Source organism: Notechis scutatus, chromosome 11 (assembly GCF_049901735.1).
Source record: "Notechis scutatus isolate UNSWTSFEM ecotype Mainland chromosome 11, rNotScu1.2, whole genome shotgun sequence".
Taxonomy (NCBI): domain Eukaryota; kingdom Metazoa; phylum Chordata; class Lepidosauria; order Squamata; family Elapidae; genus Notechis; species Notechis scutatus.
The window spans coordinates 6,451,670-6,478,933 of record NC_142019.1 but is presented as its reverse complement, the minus strand read 5'-3'; the positions used below and the strand labels follow the sequence as shown (position 1 = coordinate 6,478,933).

Sequence of the window (27,264 nt, the reverse complement as noted above, 5' to 3'; positions counted from 1 at the left end):
AGAGTTTCTTAAACATTTTAAAAATTTTACCTCCCCGCTTTTAAAATATGGGGTACCTCAAAAGAGGTTTTGTATGGGTTGTGCTTATCAATATTTACCAAATTAAACATTAAAGTTTACCTATTCGTTGCCACTACTGATTCTCAGTAGTGTTTTAATACTGTATGTTTTGTTCAGCCTAGGATGGCAAATTATTTTGATTTAGAAGATTCCTGAGATGGCCTTGGGGGACCCCCCCAAAAAAAGTACTAGACCACATTTTGCTCTAGAAGTAAAAAAGGAACAAGATTCTCATGAAATATAGAGTAAGAATAATTTCGAATGGAAAAATGGATACTTGCCTCCTTTCATCACTTTATCGTATCTTCTCTGTTTTAAGTTGTCAATAATAATTGGGAGGGGGAATCAAGATCATTACTTTTATTTGACTTTCAAGTAACCTGTAGTCTGGATAACCAGGTGGGAGGGCTGGATGGACAGGTGAACAGACCATCTTTTTGTTTTATATTTAGTTAAAACAACATGCATTGATTTTTAAAACTGCTCCCCCAAAATCTTGGGTTTTCTTCTGGATTCATTCATAACCATTTACTGTACGATTTAGAAAGATCCAGATCATGAGAACCTGAAAAACACACCTGTTCTTTCCTCCTTAACCAGCTTCACAACTACCATTTTAATAAAAAATAACCAGGAAAACTTCGAAGATTGTAACCTTGGTAGGTACAGATTGCTCTCAACGAATGAGTATATTTGACTCATGAAATCAGCACAAGGTGGGAATTGTTAATGAGTACTAACCCCTTGTCACTAAACTGAGACAGAAGATAGAAGGAAGTAATTCAGAGAAAGAAACACTGGAAAATTCTTCCCAATTACCCCTTCCTGCCTTCTCTGTTTTAACCCTAAATTTCCATTCCTTCCTATAATACAAAATACTTTTTCTCCCAACGCTATTTCTTCCAGTTAGTTTCCATTGCAAAAGAAAAACTGTCAAGAGAAAAATTAAGGAAAAATAATATTTGGGCTAGAAATGCAAACTTTAGGTTCTGCCCTTTTTTGTTATTATGGTGTTTTAAAAATTATTTTGGGATTGGAAGAAATAAATAACCCCTGAAATTAAAACTGCTCAAACATTAACTAAACTCAGTGTTGGAGATCATACCGCTCTAAAAAATGTTGTTCCTCTATTTTAATTGCTAATCATCTAATTTTAAAATACCAGAATGCTACCTGTTGACCAACATTGATCAGTAATGGATCTAGGCTTCTATTTCATGTACTTCAAGGCATAAACATCTGGAAATCTTATTTCATCATCTCTATAAAATGGGAACATAACGTGAAAGAAGTACAAAATAAGTTCTTGGTTTTAAAAACAGTCAGCAGCTGAAATTTTTTATAGTCATTTACCCGTTGTTGTTACCTGTTATAATTTATCTTAATGTTTAGAGATAAATTAGCTCTTTTCAAAAAAAAAAATTCCTGTATTTGAAGGGAGAGTGAACAGCTTATTTTCACCTACGGTACAGAACATCTGCAGAAGTGGCCGCTAAGTGAATCACAAAGGATCATCTAGACAACCCTGCTGAAAAAAAATCTGACAACTCACAACAGCGATATCGGTGAAATAAAGACCGGTTATCCGCAACTATGAATAATTCTCCAAATGTATTTTTGGACCCGCATTTGCACAGATTCCAGGTTAATGTCATTAATGAAAGCCACGAGAACTCAGTTCAATCTCAGGGAGACCCCGACGCCCAACGTTATGAAGAGACTTCTTTCGCTAAAGACGCCACTAAGAGGCTCCACGTCAGCTACAGGTCTGGAACCCAAGAAACTTACGACCGTTTCTTCCAAAATGGCGACACTGCCAAAACAGATGGAAGCTTCCATCCGTACGACACACACAGTAACACCTATTATCTAAAAACCTTTGGGCATAATACCATGGATGTTGTGCCAAAAATTGATTATTACCAGAACACTGGAAGCATCAGAGGAGCCAAAATGAACCGGCCAAGTCTGATGGATATTCACGAACACTTGGCAAAGGTATGTCAAAAGAAAATTAAGGAAAACATTATTTGGTCTTCCTTAAACACTTCCTTCTAAGGAAAGTCTTTCTTAGGAGTCCTAAAAATGTGAAAAGACCAAAGGTTTCCTTCTTCTGGGACATTTGTAAATTGCACAAGTATAGTTATGGAATATAAAACATCTGAGATTGATTTCCCCCCCAAATATTTGCTGTAGTAATAAAGGAGAATATTTGTAGCTCAGGGTTGACATGAAGGGTCCTTGGTGTTCTCTGAGTTTGCCTGTTTTCCTGCAGATGTTTCATTACCCAACTAGGTAACATCATCAGTGCTAGTGAGGAGTATGGTTTGCTGTAAGTTTATATTCTAGTGTCAGTGTTGGTTGGGGCGGTCTTAGAGGTTCTTTGGTTGGGCTGTTTTCTGATGGTTTCTTTGGCAGTTTCTTGATTGGGGTATTGCTTACTTAATTGTTGGTCTGATGTTAACCTTGGAATTAATCTATGTTGAGCTGGGTGCTGATGGAGAAGTGCTGGAGTCTTTTTGTTCTCTTTTGGGCTGATTGATTGTTTCTTTCGCATAGTCTATAGATGTTGTTAATGTCCATGGCTGATTTGCCAGAGTGTGCCAGGCTTCTAGAAATTTCCTGGCCTTTTTGGACTTGAACGGTCACATTTTCCCAATCCAAACTATGGTTAAATCTGTCTATATATTGTGAAGTTAAATTAAATTATTTCCCAACATATAGACAGATTTAACTATAGTTTCAGTTGGGAAAATGTGACCATCCCTGAGAGATATGTCAGTTTAGCAGGACTTGAATTAGCAGTTTTTAGAACCTGCCTTCTAAATATAAACATTTTATTTAATTGTTTGTGAGTATAAATACACACATATATAAATACATGTATTTATGTGTGTAAACATATATATGCATATATGTGTGTCTGTGGGTCTATGTGTCCAGTATATGTATGTCTGTGTAGCCTTTCCTGCTGTTGTAGCTGCCCTTTGAGATGAGGTTGACCCAAAAGCTCTCAAACATTTGCTATTTATTTATTTCGCACTTTTATTATTTTTACAAATAACTCAAGGAGGCAAACATCTCCTCATATTTTCTCCCCATCAACAACCCTGTGATGTAGGTTGGGCTGAGAAAGAGTGACTGGCCCAAGGTCACCCAGCTGGCATTCAGGGCTAAGACAAAACTAGAACTCACAAATCTCCTAGTTTCTAGTTTGATGTTATAAATTACTAGACCAAATTGACTTTCTGCATTCTGTAATCTTGTCTTAATTACACAACACCCTTTATATTTTCCTCTTGTATATTCTGTTTCTACTTCATATAAGAAGAGGCAAAGAGATGTGGGCAAATGCAAACTGTTGGACATATGAACTGGCACTGCTCATCTCTTTACACCTGATATATTTGAACCTAGCTATTTTTTAAAAAAAATAATAATAATAATTTTACACTTGATACATGCTGCGGGTTGTTCTGTTCTTATGGATTTCCACCTATACACAACATCATTTCTTTGTTATGAATTCTAGTAAAACAAGCTATTTTGTTTAAAACTGTCTGACTAGAATATCACAGTGACTTCGGGTTCAGTGGACAAATTAAATAAAGCAGATGGCAACTCAGAAGAAGCCGAATTCCGCAAGGAAGAAGAAACTAAAGGCATAGTGAAATTTGGATGGATGAAGGGTGTCCTGGTAAGCAGCATTTATCTCGTGACTGTACCAGTACAGAACATCTGCTTTTAAAATTTTAAACAGTTGGTAGTGCAACCTGAGTAATTCCATACGGCAGAAAAAGTAGGTAGATACTTCCACTGTTTTTTTAAATGAGATTTTCATGTTCAGTCCCCAGCAATGAATATGTATGAGGCTGATTTGAAGTAATCCTTTCATATGACTAGTTCTTCACATCTCCGTTCTTATTCTTTTTTTAAAAAAACATTCAAATGCTAACATTTTAATTTTTACACTGAAATTTCTACTTTAAGCAGATAATGACTGTTCTTTCAAAACAACTCCTTTCTAAAGATATTTTATAGAATTTAGGTTCTTTTTATTTCAAGCTGTTACAGCTTTTAAACTTTTCAATGCATTCGTTCTTTTTTCATAGAACTGTTTTTACCCATTTTAAACCTGTTGCGTTCTGTGGTTATATGTTAATACAATTATTTATTTTTTCCCCAAAATTTTATTAATTTTCAATAAACAAACATACACAAACAAAACACAAAACATGAAAACATAAAACTTCTTTTTGGAAAGTGGCTTAGTCCCGGGTTACATCTTTTTGTACAGACATAAATTCAAATTCATGCTCACTTTAATATACCATTTCATATCTTATTTAACATTCTACATTTTCTATATAGCTTCTCCCCTCTTAATTCTATTTTATTTATTTCATCTCAATTTAAATCATTATACTTATATCTTTTGTCTGTTCTGTTTCAACTATCTATTATCTTTTCTCATTAACACAAAATTTCTCCTGTAATCACTGATTGGAGTATGACACCTTTATATCTTCCCCCTAAATTTAACAGTTAAAGTAATACATAATTTTCATTCAGATTCTGCTTAGTACATTCTAAAGCTACGTACTATATTTTAAAATAAGAAAAAATAATAAGTTTATAATATAATTAAAACAATAATCCATAGGAATTAAACTCTATCGTTAAAATTAATATTCATTTAAGTCTTAAACATTTTACACATTCCTTTTAATATTTTATCCCATTTTATAGTCATATAGTGTTCCAATTTTCTAACATTATTTCAAATACAAATACAATAATACAGTCTTATGTACTTTTGCAGAATCTCTTTTTTAGTTATATTTTTACCCATTATCTCTAAATAAATCCTGTTTCTTTACATCTTGTTTCAAACCTTTATAGCTTCTCTTCCCTTTTTACCTTAAAAGGAAAGTCTAGCCTTTTTATCCCCTTGTTTCTTGATCTCCACCCTCTTCTGTATTCCTCTTTTCTGTTGCTTTCTAACATTGTATCGACTTTTCACCTTATTTTTCCCTTTTTTTTGGTTGTTTTTTTAAGTCTTAAATTCTCCATTCTCTTTCCCCCCTTTGCCTTTTCTTCCCCAGTTAAAGTTGCTTGTTCATTAAATATGGCTTCTTCTTCATCCCAATCTTCTTGTTCTTGTAGTTTCTGATAAGTAGAAATCGCCATTTCTAAGAAATGGAAAACGGAGCCAAAAGAGCCCTTCCCTTCTTGTTCTTTTTAAATTCCATTTTCAGTTCATCGACAAGTAATACCATTGTAGAAAATTTTTTAAACAACGCAAATGTTTTTAATCTTTCAAATAGTAATTTCCAAAAGTCCCAAGGTCACCAAGCAATCCAAATACACACAGACTGTTTCATTTAACACTTTCTTCTTTTTACACTTTCTCTTTCTGGGGTTACAATTCAGTTGCAAAGTTCCAATTAAAATGTATCTTTTAGAAGTCTTGTTACAATTTAGCTCTAGTCTTGTAAATTCCAAGCAGCCTCCTCCAGCAAAATCTTAATATTTATTCTTTTCCTCTCCCTTCCCACTTACAGCAAAAAAAAGTTGTTGTTTTTCCCAATGTTCAGAAATCTTTATTGTCCCCTTGGCTTTAATTTTCTAGTTTAATTACCTGCTGATGCCAAAGCAGGTTTTTCCAATTTCTCAATCATCTGCTGTCACCGTAAGGAAGGAGAGTGAGAAAAAAAAACTTTCCCTTTTCACTTTCATTTGCTGCTTTTCCAGATCTCTTTGGGAGTGATGTATCTTTGATGAAATTTAAATTCCAGGGTATTTTAAATGTTGCTTGTTATCCCGGTCAGCCAAAACTTTCACTTTCTCAGCTTCCTCCTGCACATTCTTATCCGGATGAGAGCTTCTTTGTGGCGGCCATTGCTGACCGCTGCTCCACCACGTTCGGAAAAGGGAGTTAAGCCAGCTGAGGAGGGGGGTTGTGATTCCCCTGGACCCCTGCCAGATCTCCCCTATCTTCAGTTACCTCTACGGGGTAACTATAGCCCCAAATCCTGCTGGATCGGGGCACTCCAGCGGCGAGCACAGCAGAAACCGCGCATGATTGCGGATTCCTGCCGCCAACGAAGCCCTGCAAACCGGAAGTCCCCAGTACAATTATTTTTGTTTAATATTTAGGTGAGGTGCACATTGAACACCTGGGGTGTAATGCTATTTATTCATCTGTTGAACATTTCCAATGCATTTGATGCATTTAAACTTTTCAATGCATTTTTAATGCATTCGGATTTTTTCACACAACTATTTTTATCCATTTTAAACTTGTTGCTTTCTGCAGTTATATGTTGATACCATTATTTTTGATTAATATTTAGGTGAGATGCATGCTGAACATCTGGGGCGTAATGCTATTTATTCGTCTTTCCTGGATCATTGGTCAAGCTGGAATTGGTAGGTTGTTGTTTTTTAAGTATGGTATACATTTTTATTATTGCCAGCAGAAACATCCGTTACTTTAAACTGCCTACATGTTTTAGTCTTGAATAATAGCTACCATGGGGATTGAGCTTACTCATCTGTCTAGTATATGACTGGACAAGTTCTACAAAAGAATTTGTAAAACATTAGCAAAAAGTATATGATAGATAGACAGACAGACAGACAGACAGACAGACAGACAGACAGATAGACAGACAGACAGACACAGTGGTGGGATTCAAAAAGTTTTACTACCAGTTCTGTGAGTGTGGCTTGGTGGGCGTGGCAGGGAAGGATACTGCAAAATCCCCATTCCCTCCGCACCCCACTAACCTGCTTTCCAGCTCCATTCTCCTTGCAAGGCAATAAAAGAAGACCCAGCCGATCAGCTGGGACTCAATGGGAGGCGGAGAATAGATGGGGGTGGGGCCAGTCAGAGGTGGCATTTGCCGGTTCTGTGAACTACTCAAAATTTCCACTACTGGTTCTCCAGAACTGGTCAGAACCTGCTGAATACCACCTCTGAATGGATAGATAGATGATAGATGATAGATAGATAGATAGATAGATAGATAGATAGATAGATAGATAGATAGATAGATAGATAGATGAGAGAGAGAGAGAGAGAGAGAGAGAGAGAGAGAAGGAAAGGAAGAAGAAAGGAAGGAAGGAAGGAAGGAAGGAAGGAAGGAAGGAAGGAAGAAAGAAAGAAAGAAAGAAAGAAAGAAAGAAAGAAAGAAAGAAAGAAAGAAAGAAAGAAAGAAAGAAAGAAAGAAAGAAAGAAAGAAAGAAAGAAAGAAAGTTTTTAATAAATTGGGCAGAAAACCTAGAGTTGTAGAATTGTGTATACCTGCTCACATACATAGATATATAGATATAGATAGGACTATTCCTGAAATTTAAAGGATTCCCACTATTTTTCTACCATAAAAAATGTATGAGACCTCTATGTGCACCCCAGCCTATCTTCTTTTATCAATGCTTACCAGTTTTCAAAGATAAAAGAAGAATCTTCTCAGTGATCCATAATTTTCTGAAATTCAGCATAAAAATAGTTTCCTCAAAAACAGTTCATTCAAAGCATCTGACTGAGATTTTAGAGTACTATAAAAACTAGCATCAACGATACAGATATTCTCCTAAAACGAAAACAATTTCATCAAAACACGATTTAATTTCTCTTGCAAACGGATTTTTTTAAAAAAAAAAAAAACATTTACAGGGATTTTATAGTTTTTTTTCTTAGAGTTCCTTGGAATTTTCCCATGTCCCTAATCATGGAAACTTTGAAAGGCTATCCATCTACTTTTAGAGAACAAGGAACAGGCAGGAAATAAACAGAGGAGAAGGAACTTTTGCCCATCAACACAACTTTACAAGTTTGGCAATACGCCCAACCGTAGGGTGCTTAGAGAGTTTATGAAGCATAGCAAATGAAGCCTTTGCTGCTGGAAATCCATGGAAGTGTGTGCCTTGCCATGCGATTCTGCATATTAACATTGCCAAGACTTTGCTCGGGGGTGTCATGCAAAATTGGGTTTTGGGGTTGTTGGTTTTTTTTAATGGTAGCTTAGTAACTTATTACCATCATCAAGGAGCATTACTTTGTTCTAAGGTATGAAAACAGCTAAGGGCAAGAGTAATTCATTTAAATGTTATTTAATGACCTTGCAACTGGGTTTTTAATCTAAACTTTAATCAGAGCTCAGCCTTAGTCAGAAATCAGAGCAGTTGCAATGAGCCAACATGGCACCTTTCATTCTGAAATTATGATTTGCCAGTCATCAAATTTTAAAATGAAGTCTCATCTTTTGCGGGATGGGAAGGGTTAGGGTTAGGATAGGGGAAAAAAATAGGCAAAATAGCTTTTTTGCTGTCTTTCCTTCAGTCTGTATAAATATATAAGAACAGACAGTCCTTGATTTGCAATCGTTAATTTACTGACTGTTCACAGGCACTGAAAAAAGTGACTTATGATCATTTTTCACAAGACTGATGCAGCATCCTCATGGTCACATGATCAGAATTCGGGCAGTTAGCAACTGGCTTGTTCTTATGACGGTTGCAGTGTCCCAGGCTCATATGCTCCCCTTTTACGTCTTTCTGACAAGTAAAGTCAACGGGGGAGCCAGATTCACTCTACAACTGTTTTGCTAACTGAACACCTGCAGTGATCCACATAACAGCTGTGGCAAGAAAGGTCATACAATGGGGGCAAAACTCACTTAGCAATCGTCTCTCTTAGCAACCAAAATTTGGGGCTCAATTGTAGCCATAAGGTGAGGACTACCAGTATGAGTTTAACTTCAGAATAAGTAGAGGAGGGTTATTTACCTAAGTGTGTTGGTTTAATTTGGTCTTTATAGCATTGGTCTGTTCATATATTGTACATAAATGTGGCTATTCAAAAAAAGTTTGGAGGTGACACTAATGCTCCTGTTTGACTTAAGGGGAAGTACAGTGTTTTCCCCCCACTACAGATAATCCTCAATTTAATGTCATTCATTTAACAGTGGTGCAAAGCTACAACATTGGCTTTTCTGGACTAAGAACTGATGGGAACTGGGGGAAGAGATGGAGATTCTATGGAGATTCTCAGTCATCCAGGTCATGGTTGTCTCAAAGGCCCTTTTTCAAGAGGCAACTGGACTTTCTGTTTGTTTGTTTTTCCTTTGAAGACGTTTCGCTTCTCATCCAAGAAGTTTCTTCAGCTCTCACTGGATGCACCTTCCATTCCCCACCATCCAGTCAGAGCTGAAGAAGCTTCTTGGATGAGAAGCGAAATGTCTTCAAAGTAAAAACAAACAAACAGAAAGTCCAGTTGCCTCTTTTAAAGGCACCTTTGGAGGAAGAGAGAAATGAATGAATGAATCAACTCAGGAGGTTACATTGATGAATATTCTGCTAATATTCTGACCCACCTACTGATATATCTGCTGATCAATATTCTGCAGGATCCAATCTGGGTCAGTCACTGGGACCAGAGTTTTAATCTTTCGAGGTTTCAGAGTCGTGCTAGACACCATCCTAAGGGAACTTCTCCCTCAACAGAATGAGGATGCGCTCCGGCATGAGTCCAAAAACTCGGAATTTTTTTTAAAAAAATTACTACCGGTTCTGTGGACGCAGCGGCTTGGTGGGCGTGCCATGGCTTGGTGGGCATGGCTTGGTGGGTGTGGCAGGGGAAGAATACTACAAAATCTCCATTCCCTCCCCACCCCACTAACCTGCTTTCCAGCTCCGTTCTCCTGTGCAGGGCAACCAAAGAAAATCCAGCCAATCAGCTGGGACTCGGGAGGCAGAGAAGAGATGGGGGCGGGGCCAGTCAGAGGTGGTATTTGCTGATTCTCCTAACTACTCAAAATTTCCGCTACTGGTTCTCCAGATCTGGTCAGAACTGGCTGAATACCCACCTCTGCTCTGGTCCCAGTGACTAACGCAGCTTGGATTCTGCCACATTACCTTGGGACACGTCTATTTGCCTTTGTTCGATAAATGTTCTGGCTTGCAGAGATGCTCACTTCTATTACAATTTAGACATTTTAATCCCAGTGTCCCAGTGCTCTGCAGGCTATCAAGGCTCTTAATCCTTGTCCCAGTAGCTTATTTAACATTTATATTACATGGATATAAATGGATCTACAGTAAAGGCGAGAAAGGAGTTCCTCCAGCAGCGGGGATAAAGATACTTTCTCCGTGAAAAGTGGATTCCTTCTCATTTAAACCGCTACCTCAGAGAACCATTTTGAAAAGTTGCAGACCGTTGATTATATTTTGCCATCTTCTCCTTGCTGACAGGTCTTGGAGTTATCATAATCCTTCTTGCTACCGTGGTTACTTCCATTACTGGCTTGTCAACTTCTGCAATAGCAACTAATGGTTTTATCCGTGGAGGTAAAATAATAATAATAATTCTATAGGGTTTTTCCCTGTTCCACACAAAGATCTGAATTAGTTCCCTGTTTATTGTCTTGTAAATCAAAAGTTCTCCATTGTAATAAGCAGCCTAGGTCATGTTCATCCCAAAAACCAACAGGTAAGTCATAACCACAACCCAATTAACCTTCTATAATTAATTAATTTGCAAACACAAAGCCGGTTTGGTTCGTGAAGGTCTCAAGACCAATGGAAGAATGGAATCCATTTTTTTTCCAGATTTTTCTTTCTTTTTTCCAAAAAAATAAATCAAATCAAAAATTACAGGTTGCCTTTCCTGGAATGGGCTGGACATGAAGACCATTATTCCTTTCCCGCTAACACTTGTTCAAGTTCCCTAAAAGGTATTAATTCATTCTTCTGCTTTTTTTAAAAAAATTGTTTATACGCTATCCATGAGAGCCAAGGCAGTCAGCTCCGATGGAAGCAGGATCCACAATTCTTGACAGGTATTTCTTTAACTGGAATGAATAAGGATTGTGCATCAACTATTGTCAGCTCCAGTCAAACCTTCCCTTGAGCGATGGCTTCTTGCGCAAGGATACCAGTTTCCTGTTCATGGATTTTAAAGTAAACAATATAACCAAGGTACTTGGGTCAAAGATCTCTTTTGGCACTTTTTCAGGTCTTGGAATCGTAGTCATTTGCCTGAGTGTGGTTGTTACAACCTTAACAGGTATTTCCATGTCTGCCATATGTACCAATGGAGTGGTAAGAGGAGGTAAGTCCAAATGAAGGAGAATATTTGTAGTTCAGGGTTGAAATGAGGTGTCCTTGGTGGTCTCTGAGCTTGTGTTTTTCTTGCAGACGTTTCATTACCCAACCTAGGTAATATCATCAGTGCTAGTAAGGAGTGAGATTTGCAGGGGGGGGAGGAGGAGGAGGAGGAGGAGGAGGAGGAGGAAGTCCTTGGTAGTCTCTGAGCTTGGTGGTTTTCTTGCAGACATTTCCATTACCCAAACTAGGTAACATCATCAGTACTAGACTTAACACTGATGATGTTATATAGTTTGGGTAATGAAATATCTGCAAGAAAACCACCAAGATCAGAGACCACCAAGGAGGTGAGCCCATTTGCTGTTGGGATAGAAAATATGGTTTCTTCTGGGCAAATGATCACCCAATAAATGAGCACAGAACTAAAATACAGCAGGACGTAATATCTGAGCTATAAAGAAACATTTTTGATATAGAGAGGAGGATAGCAAATTAGAAGACTTGTAGAAGAACAACATCTTTTAAAAAGTATTTAAAAAGTATCTTTAAAAAAGTATTTTTAAAAGTAAAAAAAAAACCTAATACTTTCCAAAAAATGAGCCGAATCAGTGGAGGTTTAAACATCTGTTTAAAGTAATTGTGAAATTACTTTCCATTAGAAAAAAAAACAGATTTAGATGATGTAGCTAAATAAAATTCTTAATTTTGCAAGAGTTGAGGAATAAAATAAATAAAGAGGACATTGCTCCTGTTTGAAGTGTACTGTATAGGAAGAGACTTAAGCTGCTGTCTTATCTGCTGCCCTCCTATAATTCTCATTATTTTTAAACCAGCATGAACCTATTGGGCACCAGCTTAAAAAAGATGCTCGAGCATTTAAATCATGAGTGGCTACTACTTCTTTTAAAGTTTTTCAACACTGTATTTCATGAAATCCAAAGAATCCGAACTGGCAAGTTGCACACTGAATATCTGAGATTGTCCTGCAGACTCGGAGAAAATTAGACTCTATTTCATCTCTTTGTGTTTTTAAAACTAGCATTGTGACACTCCTGAATATAAAGAGATTATTGTGAACAGTTTACGTAGGGAAATTCTATAGAGCCACCTTGAGAAGGCAGGTGGAGAACGCTTTGCTATGTTTTGACATACATTCCCATTCATTTCAAGCTCTTTATGCTTTATATGGAATCTGTTCAAATGAAAACAGAAACTTTTAAAAAGGCTTAGTAGAATGAAACAAAACCTTAACATACTTTGCTAACTTTCAGCGTGTTTTTAGAAGAAGTCATAATGCATCTCCTAACCCAAAATGTTGCTTTGTAATGTCACAATATCCTAGTCACATTCAATGGAAAGGAATCCTCGAATTACAACCACAACTGACCCCGAAATTTCCATTGCTAAGTGAGACAGACGATGAGTTTTGCCCCGTTTTAAAACCTAAAATGGGGACACTGTAATGGCTGTGTAAAAATGATCCTAAATCACTTTATTCAGTGCTGTTATCAATTCAAACATCATTCAATGTATGGTTGTAAGTCAAGAAATAACCTGCATAGTACTAGTTCTGCATGCTGCATGCTGCAGGCAAAAACGAAAAGTTGGATTTTCCTTGGATCATATATACTGTTCTAGGAAAAAGCGGTGCGGTGGCCTTGAGGTGGAACTCTCACCTCACAGTCAGGAAGCTGCGAGTTCAATCGTAGTAGTGGCAGATATTTCGCTCTCTGGGCACGATGAGAATATATCTGCTGGAAAAAAAACTCCGCATTGGAGACAGGAAAGGCATCCAGCCATTAAACACACTCTGTTAGCTCCATTCAGTTCCCAGATTTCACCCTTCAAGGGATTATGGGGTCTTTAAAATATGATATACTGTTACTTCTTTTGAAAGTATGAAAACCTTGAAAAGGATATGTAATAGATTTAGAAATGAATGAGAGAGTTATAAAACAAGCCTGAGGGAAGTATTTGAGGGGGGGAAATTAATAAAGAATATTTAAAGTAGTGATAAGACATGCCATTGAATGTGAAAGATAAAAGAGGAATTTGTAACTGAGGTTATATCTGTATGGAGATTTGAAAACCTGGAACCAAGCTGTTCGCTAAAAAAGATGTTTTATTTTTCTTTGTTTTGTGAAAACCAAAATGAAATTCTTTTTAAAAAAAACGATATACTGTTCTAGGAAAATGTAAGATCATATGAAGATTTGTCCATAGTCTGACCCAACTCTTTGTCGTGTGGACAGGTGGAGCTTATTACCTCATCTCACGGAGCTTAGGTCCTGAATTCGGGGGCTCCATCGGTCTCATCTTTGCCTTCGCCAACGCTGTGGCAGTGGCTATGTACGTGGTTGGCTTTGCAGAAACAGTTGTGGAACTTCTCAAGGTGAGCATCCTTATTTGGATACAGCTAAATTTAAGGAAACTGGTCTGTTTCTCTTTTTTTTTTTTCCTACCGTAACGACCAGAAGTCTCATAAAACACAAGGTCGCCGATTGAAGTTCCTTCACCACATTAATAATTCTACTAATTCGTACAGTTTTGATTTCTTACTACCAGATCAAATAAATGTTTCTTAAAGTACTGTAAAAGTTTCAAAAAAAAAAAAAAAAAACTACAGGTAGCCCTGGAGCAATGACCACAATTGAGCCCAAAAATTTATGTTGCTAAGTGAAACATATGTTAAGTGAGTTTGTCCCCGTCTATGACTTTTCTTGCCACAGTTTTTAAATGAATCATGCATTTCCAAAGTTAGTAACATGGTTGTTAAGTGAATCTGGCTGCCCCATTGACATTGCTGGGTCAAAAGGTCGCAAAAGGAGATCACATGACCCCCTAGGTCATAAGCAGTTGGAGCAGTTGCCAAGCAGCTGAATTTTGACCACGTGCCCCAGGGGACGCTGCAGTGGTCATAAGTGTGGAAAATGGCCATGTCACTTTTTTCAGTGCTGTTGTAACTTTGAACAGTCATAAATCTGTTGGAAATTGAGGACTATCTGTACTAAAGGGAATTAGGGCTCTAATTAGGCAGCCCATAACCTTGACGGATGAGGTCCAGGCAGGATGCAAAATGCAAAATTCAAGACTCATTACCCATGAAATGCGAGGAATCCCTCTGTAGAAATTCCCTGGTATTTTACGAGGCTTAGAGAACCGTCTTACAGAAAGTATCTTCTTAATCATTACTTAAATAAAGTGGAACGACGACTCCTTTTACTGGTCCACAATAGAAAGCGTCCTCTCATATTGCATTACGGTGTGGTATGCTGGCTTGACAGCCGTGGATAGAAAGACAGTACAGAGGATGGTGAGCACAGCACAAAACATTGTGGGCTGTTCCCTGACACCACTAGATGACATCGCAAGGACTCGCTGCCTTAGAAGAGTGAGAAAAATTCTCAGTGATGACTCACATCCCGGTCAGCACTTCTTCATTCTCCTACCATCGGGTAGGACAGGGGTTGCCAACCTTTTGGACCTCAGGGACCACCAAACTCATAATTTTAAATCCCAGGGACCACTGATAAGAATTCAAATTTCTTAACAACCAGTTATGTGGGCATGGCCTAATTTGTGGGTGTGGCTTGGTGGTCATGTGACTGGCTGGGCATGGCTTGTATGTAAATATTATAAGTATTTATGTAAATATTGAATTTTTTTATTTAAAAAAGAGCAACTTTTACCCAAAATCAGGCAAAGCAGGCAGGCAGATTGAATTGCTCACAGAATCATAGATTCATTCAGAGATCTATCTTTCTGCCATCGGCTACCTGCACTGAATAATAGAACCTTCAGTCCTAAGGGAGGTTTGATCTAAAGATCTAAAGATTCGCTAGAAAGCAAGAAATCCAATGATTTCCTGCTTTCTAGCTAATCTAAATCTACCGGCACAGCAGAACATCTGATGGTCGGGGGGGGGGGAGGAAAAATAGCAACTTAGCAAGCAAGTTTGCCGGGTAAGGAGTGACTGGGCGGGGAGGGTTCCCATGGGCCATGTGGGAGGGGTAACTTGTGCTCCTGCGCAGCCTGGATTAATTGCTTTGGGGAGTGCTCTGGGGGTGACAATTCTCTGCAGACCACCAACATTTTCTTGCGGACCACCAGTGGGCCACGGCCCACCGGTTGGCGATCACTGGGGTAGGAGATACAGAAGCATAGCCAGCCATACCAACAGGCTGAAGAACAGTTTCTACCCGTGGGCTGTCACACTCCTGAATGGAAAAGAACTTCATGCCAACATGCGGGTCCGGCATGTTGTGCAACAAGGTCACATGGAGCAATAAGATTGGGACTGGGTTAGGGACTTCTGTCCTCACTGTGAGTTGTATTGGGGGTGGCGCATGAAGGGAGCCAATCTCATTGTACACATGTTGTACTCTGACAATCAAGGTAATAATACTAATACTAATACTAATAATACTAATAATACTAATACTAATACTACTACTACTACTACTACTACTACTACTAATAATAATAATAATAATAATAATACTAATAATAATAATAATAATAATGTTTTAATAATAATAATAATGATGTGCACTACTATTTCTGTTAATTTTCTCATCACTCCTTATCACCCATCCCCTCCCACTTGTGATTGTAGGACTGTAATTTTGTCGCTTGTATCCTTACGATTTACATTGACTGTTTCCTAGTATGATTTGATTGTTGATTGTATCCTATGACTATCATTAAGTGTTGTACGTTATGATTCTTGATTCTTAACAAATGTACCTTTTCTTTATGTACACTGAGAGTATTTACACCAAGAGAAATTCCTTGTGTGTCCAATCACACTTGGTCAATAAAGAATTCTATTCTATTCTGTTCTGTTCTGTTCTGTTCTGTTCTGTTCTGTTCTATTCTATTCTATTCTATTCTATTCTATTCTATTCTATAATAATTACTTTTCACTGTTGTTTTTTTTCAGAACAGTAATGCCATAATGGTCGATGTCACCAATGACATCAGGATAATTGGCGTCATAACCGTTGTAATTCTGTTGGGTATTTCGGTGGCTGGTATGGAATGGGAAGCAAAGGTAATTTTTTTTTTAAGCCTGAGAATTTAGAAACACGTAATAAAAAACCATTTTGTCTTGTGCCTTATTATATTGTTGCATTTGAGCATTTGTTCTCCCTTAATTTTTACTTGGGTATATAGGCCGCGACTAAAGAATTCTCCCGAATAAACTTATGATTAAAAATGTATAATTTTTTTTTTTCTCTTTCCTCGCAGGCCCAAGTGATTCTTCTAATTATACTTCTGGTCGCCATCGTAAATTTTTTCATTGGGACAGTTATCCCTAGCAGCGCAGAAAAGAGGGCGAGAGGCTTTTTCAATTACCAAGGCAAGTGCTTCTAACGCCACAGGGTTTCAGATGTGAAAAATCCATCACCCTAAACAAGACTCACGTTAGTACGAAGTGGCAAGCTGCAGGGGAGAGCTGCTGTAAATAGTAATAAGAAGAGCAAGCAGTTATAGGTAGTCCTTGCAGGGGTGGACTTCAAAAAAATTTAGCAACCGGTCCTCTGCCCGGTTGCTGGGTGGGCGTGGCCATGGTGGGCGTGGCCTAGTTGGCCTCCTGCACCACGGAGGGGCCCCATTTTTGCCCTCTCTGGGCTCCAGAGTCTTTTCTGGAGCCTCTGGGAGGGCGAAAATGGCCTCCCCAGTGTCCACAGGCTCTGTGGAGGCCGGAAACAGGCCCGTTTCTGGCCTTCTGGAGCTTCCAGGAGGCCTGTTTTTCGCCCTCCCTGAGCCTTATGCGTGGGGCCTACACTTACCTGGGATCCAAAATGGAGACTTCTGGAAGGGGAGGGGTGGGGTGGGCGGGGTCAGCCAGTCATTGCAACTAGTGGTTCGGTGAACCAGATGTAAAATTAACATCCGGTTAGTCGGAACCGGTGTGAACCGGTAGCAGCCCAGCCCTGAGTCCTTGACTTATGACCCATTGCTTAGTGACTGTTCGAAGTTACAATGGATGAGATGAACAGGCTGAGCCCAAGGGAAGGGTCAAACGTGTCATCAATCTTGAGTCCCTTCGTGCCCACAAGAGATCTAAGTCCAGCCCATTTTGAATTCCACTGACTCTTATCTACCGCCCCTTTGCTTTGACCGTTAGTAGTTCGGATTCTTGTAGAGAGCATAAGCGTCCAATAAACCTTTATATTATTTTGAATTGCCTGGACTTTTTGATTTTCCCACGCTTGACAGATACCTTCTTAACATCTTTACAGAACTGGGCAAGAACCTCTCATGGCAAACAACCCATGACATTCCATCGAGTAATCTTAGTTCTGTTCCTCCTGTTAGAAATTTTTAAGAAGAGATTGGGCAGCCATTTGTCTGAGGTGGTATAGGGTTTCCTATTTGAGCAGGGGGTTGGACTAGAAGATCTCCAGGGTCCCTTCCAACTCTTTATTCTCTAGAATGGATTTTGGTGAAGGCATCTGTAAAAGAGAGGGAGAGAAATATAAAGGAAAGCACTCCAGAGGGTTAATGTCATTGTCCAGAGGATCATGGGTTGCCTCTCCCCTCTTTGGAAGAGCTTTATAGCTCCCGCTGCCTTAAGAAAGTTCAAAACATTCTTAAAGATCCATCTCATCCTGGGAACCCTTTTTTTGAACTATTACCATCTGGCAGACGGTACAGGATAATAAAAACAAGGACAAATAGGCTGAAAAACAGCTTCTATCCCAGGGCAGTAGCTCTTTTGAATTCTGCTGTATAGTGCAGAGTTTGTGTGGTGTCGGGGTTTTTTGGTTCAATGTGTGAAGGGTGAAGGATGTGTGTTTGTGTTTATTTTCATAGTCATGGTCATGATGTGCACTGAAGATGGTGTTTGATTTTATTGTACAAGGTGCAATGACAATAAAGTAAAGTAAAGTAAAATCAGTGATTAAGATCTCTGAAACTTGAAAGGTTGCCATCTTTCTTTACTTCTTGTGCATTTGCTTGCAGCATCCATCTTTACGGAAAACTTTGGGCCAGAATTCACAGGGGAGGAAGATTTTTTCTCGGTGTTTGCCATTTTTTTCCCAGCTGCCACTGGCATTCTGGCAGGAGCTAACATCTCTGGAGATTTAGAGGTGTGTACATTTGAACAGTTAACCATAAAACCACAACACTGTTGTGAAAATGTAGTCTTAGATAACCTAAGGTCTTTTGGGGAAACGTTGAATATTAAAAAAATAAAAATAAATTAACACTGAAATAAAGAGCAAGATTCAAAGAATCCTATCTGCAAAAAGAACATTTCGTATTGATTTGGAAAATACTTTTTACGATAACCTGTCAAGTGTATAATTAATAGATGTTATTGGAGAAATACTTCTGGATGTAGTTCTATCTGTTTATCTAATTGATGAGTTTACATTCTTTTCTTGCTTTTCAACAGTCAGGACTCGGTTACAGAGGTAGGGAATCTGTGGACATCCAGACATTGTTGAACTCCGAGTCCCAATCCATTACAATAATGGTAAAGGATGATGGGATTTGGAGTCCAACATCTACACTAGAAGAACAGAACCAGTGTCCCCAATTCCATATAAGTGTCCACCAACAATTCTGGCTCAAAGCTCTTCTAAAAATTACCACCATGTTGCGATGGGAAGCCTACTGAAGGAGAAATGAATTAAAAGAGCTGAAAAGTAAACATTTGAATTAAATATAAATTATATTATATTAAATCTTGTCTTTGTCCTAACCTTCTCTTCTGTTCTGGCCATGACGACAATCACTGTAATTTTATTTTATTTTACTGTAATATTCCAGGATCCACAAGAAGCTATACCCAAAGGAACAATGCTTGCCATTCTGCTCACAACTATTGCTTACATAGGAGTTGCAATCTGTGCAGGTAAGAAACCAAGATATTTGCACTCAGGTTCAGACTGCTGCTATCAACGTATTTTAAAATCTGGTACACCCATCAATCTCATTACAGGTAGCCCTTGACTTATAACTATCCTTTTAGTGGCTGTTCAAAATTACAACAATGAAAAAAAAGGGACTCATTGTTCACACTGATGGACCATTACAGCATCCCCATGGTCATGTGATTCAAACATGCTTGGAAACTAGCATGTACTTATGATGGTTGCAATGGTCCCAGACGTTCTGACGAGCAAAGTCAATGGGGAAGCCAGGGTTCACTTAACAACCAGGTTATTAACTGAACAACTGCAGTGATTCACTTAACAATGGTGGCAAGAAAGCACTTAGACTTATATACCGCCCCATAGTGCATTTCAGAATTCTAAATTTATTGCATGTCCTGCCAATAATCAGAAACACAAAACTAAAGCACCCCCATTGCGTAGCAATCTTGGTGACATGTAGTCCTACAGAGATAGTTTCCTCTACTTCAGAGTTTTTCAAAGTGGAAGGATGGGAATCCAGGTTGTTGTTACTGTTTGCAACAGCTATTAGTTAAAGTAAGGTAAAGCTAAAGCTAAAGGTTCCCCTCGCACATACGTGCTAGTCGTTTCTGGCTCTAGGGGGTGGTGCTCATCTCCATTTCAAAGTTGAAGAGCCAGCGCCATCCAAAGACGTCTCCGTGGCCATGTGGCCAGCATGACTAAACACCAAAGGTGCATGGAATGCTGTTACCTTCCCACCAAAGTGGTTCCCTATTTTTCTACTTGCACTTTTTTTACATGCTTTCGAACTGCTAGGTTGGCAGAAGCTGGGACAAGTAATGGGAGCTCACTCCATTACACGGCGCTAGGGATTCGAACTGCCGAATTGCCGACCTTTCTGATCGACAAGCTCAGCGTCTTAGCCACTGAGCCAACGTGTCCCTACTTGGTTAAAGTAATATTTGTGAAATTGTTTTCATATAATAAATGCTTGGGGATTGATAAAACAATCAGGAACTTCATGAATTAAAGAGTTTGGAGAGCTCTGCTCTACTTTATCAACAGTGCTTTATGTTGAGGTAATTCCCCGTTAGGAGAATGAGCACATACAGGGAGACGTATTTGAGAGGAGTGTTTGAATAATACACACAGAGCACACAGATACACTGTACAGTAAATGTAGGTTTTTACTTCCAGAAAGGTTTAAGCAAAGTCCAAAATAAGCAATCCAAAGTCATTCACAAGTTAAATCAGTCAGTTTTCAATCCAGGGATAATCCAAATATCAAAGTCCAGTGTCAAAAACAGTTCAGTAACAGACTTACATTAAATCCAGTAATATCAGTCAATTAGAAGAAATGGAGCAACGGTAATACTTTCCAACAGAAGAAAACAGAGATACACTCACACTCTCTTCTGAGACTCAGACTAAAACAACCCAGGTTTCTGGCTCCATCTTATGGCTGTTTGAAAAACCACACCCAATTGCAGTTTTTGCAATCTCTTAAAGACATAGTACTAAAATGTTTATCCTAGTTTATATATTTCTAACCCAAATACCTGTTAGGTGACTTATATTCCTAACATTTTATTATTGTTCGAGGTGTAGTTGGGTCTCTACCAACTTCCTTTTGTATTAAGTAAGGAGCTGTAGGTTTAATCGGTTTTCAGCGGCACGTTTTATGTACGTTCCCGTTTGCTAAATCGGACAGTAAACCCAATAGAACCATCAAACAATTTTAACCAACGGCCCCATGATTTGCAGCCTACATGGCCTCAGGAAAACAGGCAGAAAGGTGCTAGGACATCAGCCACCTAAAATAGAAAGGAGCCCAGAGATATTATTATGTTGTCACAAGGAAGAGAAATAATAATACCCTGTTATTTCCACAGCTGCTTGTGTCGTGCGCGATGCTACAGGGAACGTCAACGATACCGTGGTATCCGGGATGAATTGCAATGGATCATCGGCTTGTGCCCTGGGCTACGATTTCTCCAGCTGTAAAATCCAGACATGTGATTATGGGCTGATGAATAATTTCCAGGTTCAAAAGCATGCTAATTATCCAATTTGTATAACTGCATGTGTGTGTGTGATATACTGTATACCGTACATAATAGCGTGAACTAATATTCACATATGCATTCAGCACATAGCGGCTATTGATTGACTTTACAAGATTTCTACTGACAGTTTATAATTGGAGGGTGGAGTAGTTTTTTATACATGCGAAGTGAAATGAAAGAGTGGGGTCCTTTGTGCTCTCTAAGCGTGGTTGTTTTCTTGCAGACATTTCATTACCCATCTAGGTAACATCATCAGCGCTAGAAGGGAATGAAGTTTGATCTCCATTTATATACAAGTGACTTGTCCTGTCAGTTCTTCCTGAAATGAAAGAGCTTTGACAGAGTAGTGCACCCAAACTATATTGTATGTTCATCTTCATCCAAATGATCCTGAATTACGACTTGAAGAAATAAGACAGTTCAGGAGGACAGCATAAATTTTCCACATGCAAAGTTTCATTCATAACTTGTACTTCATAGCTCCAATTAAGACCAACAGAAACAGGAAAAGCCCTTTTTGAGAGGATCTTCTATTAGACAACAGACAATAATTTAACCAGGGATAAGTCAGTTTTTATTCCTAAATTTCTGCAAAATAACATGTTAAATGAATGGAATGAGAATAGAGACTTCTTAACGTTCATGATCTAAACTGGAATTCCATCAAAAGTTTAGACTGGAGTAATTAATTGCAAAGTGCACCCTAATTAAATCCTAAGCGATAGAAAATGTTTAATCACACCACAGCATGAAAGATTGTGAGAACTTGGATGTTTACTCTCTTAAAGACTACTTTAAAAAGTATATCTACAGGAAATCCTGGGGTAGAGGCTAATATTTGGAATAGACTCAAGCAGGGGGTTGGACTAGATGACCTCCAAGGTCCCTTCCAACTCTGTTATTGTTATTCTATGAACAATCTACAGGATGATTAGGGGACTGGAGGCTAAAACATATGAAGAACGGTTGCAGGAACTGGGTATGTCTAGTCTAATGAAAAGAAGGACTAGGGATGACAGGATAGCAGCGTTCCAATATCTCAGGGGATGCCCCAAAAGAAGAGGGAGTCAAGCTATTCTCCAAAGCACCTTAAAGGCAGGACAAGAAGCAACGGGTGGAAACTAATCAAGGAGAGAAGCAACTTAGAACTAAGGAGAAATTTCCTGACAATTAGAACAATTAATCCGTGGAACAACATACTTCCAGAAGTTGTGAATGCTCCAACACTGGGCATTTTTAAGAAGAGGTTGGATAGCCATTTGTCTGAAGTGGTGTAGGGTTTCCTGCCTAGGCAGGGGGTTGGACTAGAAGACCTCCAAGGTCCCTTCCAACTCTGTTATTCTATTCTATTCTAAATACATACAGTTATCTATGATTTAAATCTCCATCAATAAAATGTCCCACAAAAGGTTTCTCTTCATTATCTAGGCTCTGCAGTAACTTTCCCAGATACTACTAGTTCAGTGAAATTGTTGATAGAACTTTTCTTAAATAGATGATACAATAATATCTCTATTTATATACTGTACATGCCTCGATTGGAGATTGCTACACATGCAAATTCTCTTTTCCTGATGCAAAGATTGCTTCCTCCTTAAGTCATACGTAGCTTGCTTTTTATGGCCTCTTGTTCCTAATACGAGTCCCTTCTGAATGGCATCCTTTTGCAGAAGAAATAAAAATTATGCCTTTGGCTTCAAAAGGAACAAAACAAGATTCAATTAAAGAACGATCTTCTCCGTTATGAGCAAACTGTTTTTCTTTTCTTTTTGTTTTCTTTTCTTTTTTGGGACAACAAAAAAGTAATTTGCTGTGCTGAACAGTCTCCCCGACAAGCTGTTAATGGATGACTTAAAAGATAATAGAGAAGAGCCAGAATAACAATGCATGTGGTTATAAATTTAACAATCGGGGGGATTTGCAAATTTGGTTTATAGCTTAGCTTGTACAAATTTAATGGCTTGCTTTTATTACATTTTTTCCCCCCTTTCCAAAGGTGATGAGCATGGTTTCAGGGTTTGGACCATTAATCACCGCTGGGATATTTTCTGCCACGCTGTCCTCAGCACTAGCTTCGCTTGTGAGCGCACCAAAGGTTTTCCAGGTACCTTCAAGAGGCCAAATATGTTTTGTAACTATTCCCATATCTCTTCAATTTGTTAGCCTATGCTAACCAGTTGATCAGCTGGGATGTGTATCTCAGATACAACAGGATAAAATGCCAACAGGGTTGTGTGTGTGTGTGTGTCTCAAACACAACAGGATAAAATCCCATAAATTTTATGTTAACACACTTTGCAAGATATAAATTTAAGAGGTTTAAAAAAAGAGCTTGGAGGAGTACCTTCTATCATATGTGGTGGTCATGCCCAGAAGCCCAAAAATACTGGACCAAAATATGGAGTTGGATGCAAGAAATAGTGGAAGATGGAATGGAATTTAAACTGGAGTTGTTTCTGTTGGGAATAATTAAAGGGAAATATAGGAAAAAGATTAAATATATTTTACTACATATTTTGATAGCAACAAGGATAGTATATGCACAATGTTGGGAACAAAATAACACGCCCTCAGAGGAATTAGTAATTCAAAAAATTCTAGATTGTGCTGAAATGGGTAAATTGATTTTAAAATTAAAAGATAAAGAAGAGTCGAAGTATTACAAAATTTGGGATAATTGGTATAAATGGTTGAACGATAGAATTAAGGAGAAAGGAGATAAGAAAATTATAGATAAATGTATATGAATGTATATAAAGGTATCTAAATGTAGATATTTAGATGAGATTGGTTTGTATAATAATGATGACACAGTACTGTTAAAATTAAGATCAATATGTGTAAAAGGTGAAAAAGAACAATAAAAGTTATTGTGGAAAAAAAAACAGAGCTGGGGGAAATATCTAGAATCATTTAAAAACTCCAACAGGCTTTCTTCTCTGTTGTTTGAGTAGATGTTCTCCTCACCCACACACTTCCCATCAGGCTACTACAAGTAGTCCTTGACTTACAACCATTCAAAGTTACAAGAGCACTGAAAAAAAGTGCCTTATGACTGTTTTTCACACTTACAATCATTGCATGTGATCAAAATTCAGATGCTTGGCAACTGAGTCATATTTGTGATAGTTGTATCCTGGGGTCATTTAATTCCCTTTTACAACTTTCTGGCAAGCAAAGTCAATGAGGAAGCCAGATTCACTTAATAACTGTATTACTAATTTACCAACTGCAGGGATTCACTTAAATACTGTGGCAAGGAAAATCATAAAACGGGGCAAAGCTTACTTAACAACTGTCCCGCTTAGCAACGGAAATATGGGATTCAATTGTGGTCATAAGCCGAGGACTACCTTACTACAAAAATGCTACTTTTGATGGTGGGGACCTTGATGGGATATCTGAAAACATGGGGGAGAACAGATTACGTGTACAAGCCAGTATCCCACACAAGGGTGCAGATGGAGTGGTGACATCTCTGATATGCCCTCACAGGGTCACTGTGCTTTCCAATGTTATCAGAGGAATGTGAGAAGTGCTAAGCAACTTCCCATTCATAATGATGCAAAAACCAGGGGTGGGGGGGATTCTACCGGTTCGGCCTGGTTCTATAGAACCGGTAGCTCCGAAGAGCAGCTGACACCAAACCGGTTCTCTCTGGAGATTTTGTTTTCTTCGGTTGGGCCCACCTGCCTGCCCAGGCTCTAGGCTGTCCTTTATTTTTACCTTAGTTGCTTTGCTTGGCACAGCTGAGTTCTGCGCGTCAGCAGGAGATGGTGATTGCTCGCAGGAGAAGTTGTTTTGCAAGTACTATGCAGGCGTGTGCAGTGTGTGCTTGGCGCGCATGTTCACTGAACTGGTTATTATGCCGGTAGGATCCCACGCTTGGTAAAAATCAAGATTTTAATGATACCCATGTTTCTCCAAAAATAATACCGTGTTTCTCATATAATAAGGCCGGGTCTTATTTTTTTTTTGAGCCCCCAAAAAACGGCTAGGCCGTATTTTCGGGGGTGACTTAATTTCCCCCCCTTGCATCTTAGGGCGGGCGGCGATGGCTTGGATGTTGACCTCGGCGTTGGTGGGGCACTTTGTATCAGGGTCAACGCAGGCAGCACCATATCCGGGTGTGCAACAAAAGTACTTCCTAACAGCAAGCCCCCCCGCCATTTCCCCCCCATTTTGCATGTTTTAATATAGGCCTTAATTTGGGGGTAGGGGCTTAATTTCATTTCATGCCTATAAAACATGCTGGGACTTCCTATTGGGGGAGGCCGTATTGTTGGAGAAACAGGGTACTATTTTTTTATTTTTTTTTGCTCTAAAAGACAAATTACAGCTTATTTTCCAGTTAGGTCTTATTTTAAGAGAAATACCTGACAATACCTGGCTGACAATCTTAACTGGGGCTTATTTTGGGGAGTAGAGCTTATATTACGAGCATCCTGGAAAATCACGCTAGGGCTTATTTTCCAGTTACGTCTTATTTTCAGGGTAATACAATCCGTCTGGCTGACAATCTTAACTGGGGCTTATTTTTGGAGTACGGCTTATATTACGAGCATCCTGGAAAATCATGCTCGGGCTTATTTTCCAGTTTGGTCTTATTTTGGGGGGAAACAGGGTACATCACTTACAGTGAAGGGCTTGCTGTTCTTCTGAGGATAGGCAAGAGACCAAGGAACCAAGAATTAGATTTCTTAACCAGAATTTGCTCTTTTGACAGGCTCTCTGCAAGGATAACATTTATCGAGCGCTCCACTTTTTTGCCAAAGGATATGGGAAAAATAACGAACCCATCCGAGGATACATTCTGACTTTCTTCATTGCTCTGGGCTTCATTCTGATTGGTAGGTACAACTCAGTGAGTGCTGGCTTGGTGTTTGCAATGGGAAGACATGCAGCAGTCTAAGTCTAAAATATCACCGAACGCATTTATTTTTTGTTTAGTTTTATTTATTCCATTTCTATAGCCGGCCAACTCAACCAAGTGACCAGGAAAAGGGAAGAAACAATAATTCTGATGGTAAGGTATCATAAAAGGCCCATCTAAATTCTGATCAACAAAAATTAGATGATATGACTTCAATCTAGAACAATGACAAAAACAGCAGAGTCCAAATCAAAATCAAATCTGCCCACAATCGCTTTAGATAGTGAGACGAGTGGCCTATAAATTTAATAAGTAAATTAGAAAAGAAAAGATGCCATTCATTGAACGACTGAGTGACCAAATTTAAGTATCAGGCTAATGTGTTAATGTTTGTGCCTTGTGACTTACACTGGGTCACTCAAGCCATGATGTTTAAGCATGGTGCATCATGGTTACACAAGGTATGGGAGTGGTTGACTCAATGGAAGCTTTGCTCTTCCAAAGATTTGGCTACAGATGTTTGCATAGTATATATACATCTGTCAGGATTCCGGCAGTTATCCCATTTAAATCATGAGTCTTGAGCCAAACTTCCAAAACTTCAAAAGGATTTATTGGGAGTTAACATGTCCGGCACTGCCTGGGTGTAGCCGACGCTGAGACACATCATTCACTGTCACCCTTGACTCTGGTTTTCCCCCACCCCCCTGGGTGTATCATAATTCATATTCTCCAATGGGACACATCCATAGCCAAGAGTTATCAATCATACTCTCCAGTTAGAATTTTGCGCGGCAGAAACTTCAGTCACCTAGTTACTATCTTTGAAAACTATTTATGGAATGCACTTTCGATTTCCAAACTGCCGCACTGCTCCCCCCTCCCTTTCTGTTGGCAACTCTAAAAAGATCATAGAAATATTTTATGAGTTGACAGCATCTTGCTCAGCTCCTTAAATCAAGCAACTGCTTTTTGAAGTCATCTTCTTCGGAGTCTTTCAATGTAGCTTAAAGTCTGCTTTTTTTCCTCAAAGATCTGTAAAAATCAAAGGTCTGGTGTTCCAAGCCAACAGCACAGTATATTCTACCTGCTTTCATAATAGGTTCACAGTGCTGATCTCCAAGAGATTTCTACTAGAAACATTCCCATTTGATCATCCTTTCTTTCATCTTACGCTGCTGAAAATTCCTTTGTGATTTCCTAGTTGGAATACACACAAAGATTTCGCCACTTTTTACAATACAGGCTTTTTGGTTTTGGTATCTACTCCATTCTAAAGAGA

At 38.7% G+C, this 27,264-nt stretch overlaps 1 protein-coding gene across 1 annotated transcript in view; it reads left to right on the top strand.

Moving 5' to 3' along the window:
• Positions 1–1,556: 1,556 nt before the first annotated feature.
• SLC12A1 (solute carrier family 12 member 1) overlaps positions 1,557–27,264 on the top strand; it is a 47,925-nt gene continuing 22,217 nt past the window's right edge. The window contains exons 1-12 of the mRNA XM_026677104.2: positions 1,557–2,058; positions 3,629–3,757; positions 6,417–6,492; positions 10,318–10,413; positions 13,425–13,564; positions 16,115–16,225; positions 16,423–16,534; positions 18,145–18,272; positions 18,958–19,042; positions 20,936–21,087; positions 23,106–23,213; positions 25,836–25,959. Of these exons, the coding sequence (XP_026532889.1) occupies positions 1,654–2,058; positions 3,629–3,757; positions 6,417–6,492; positions 10,318–10,413; positions 13,425–13,564; positions 16,115–16,225; positions 16,423–16,534; positions 18,145–18,272; positions 18,958–19,042; positions 20,936–21,087; positions 23,106–23,213; positions 25,836–25,959 (1,666 nt within the window). The 5' untranslated portion in view covers positions 1,557–1,653. The remainder of the gene's footprint in view (positions 2,059–3,628; positions 3,758–6,416; positions 6,493–10,317; positions 10,414–13,424; positions 13,565–16,114; positions 16,226–16,422; positions 16,535–18,144; positions 18,273–18,957; positions 19,043–20,935; positions 21,088–23,105; positions 23,214–25,835; positions 25,960–27,264) is intronic.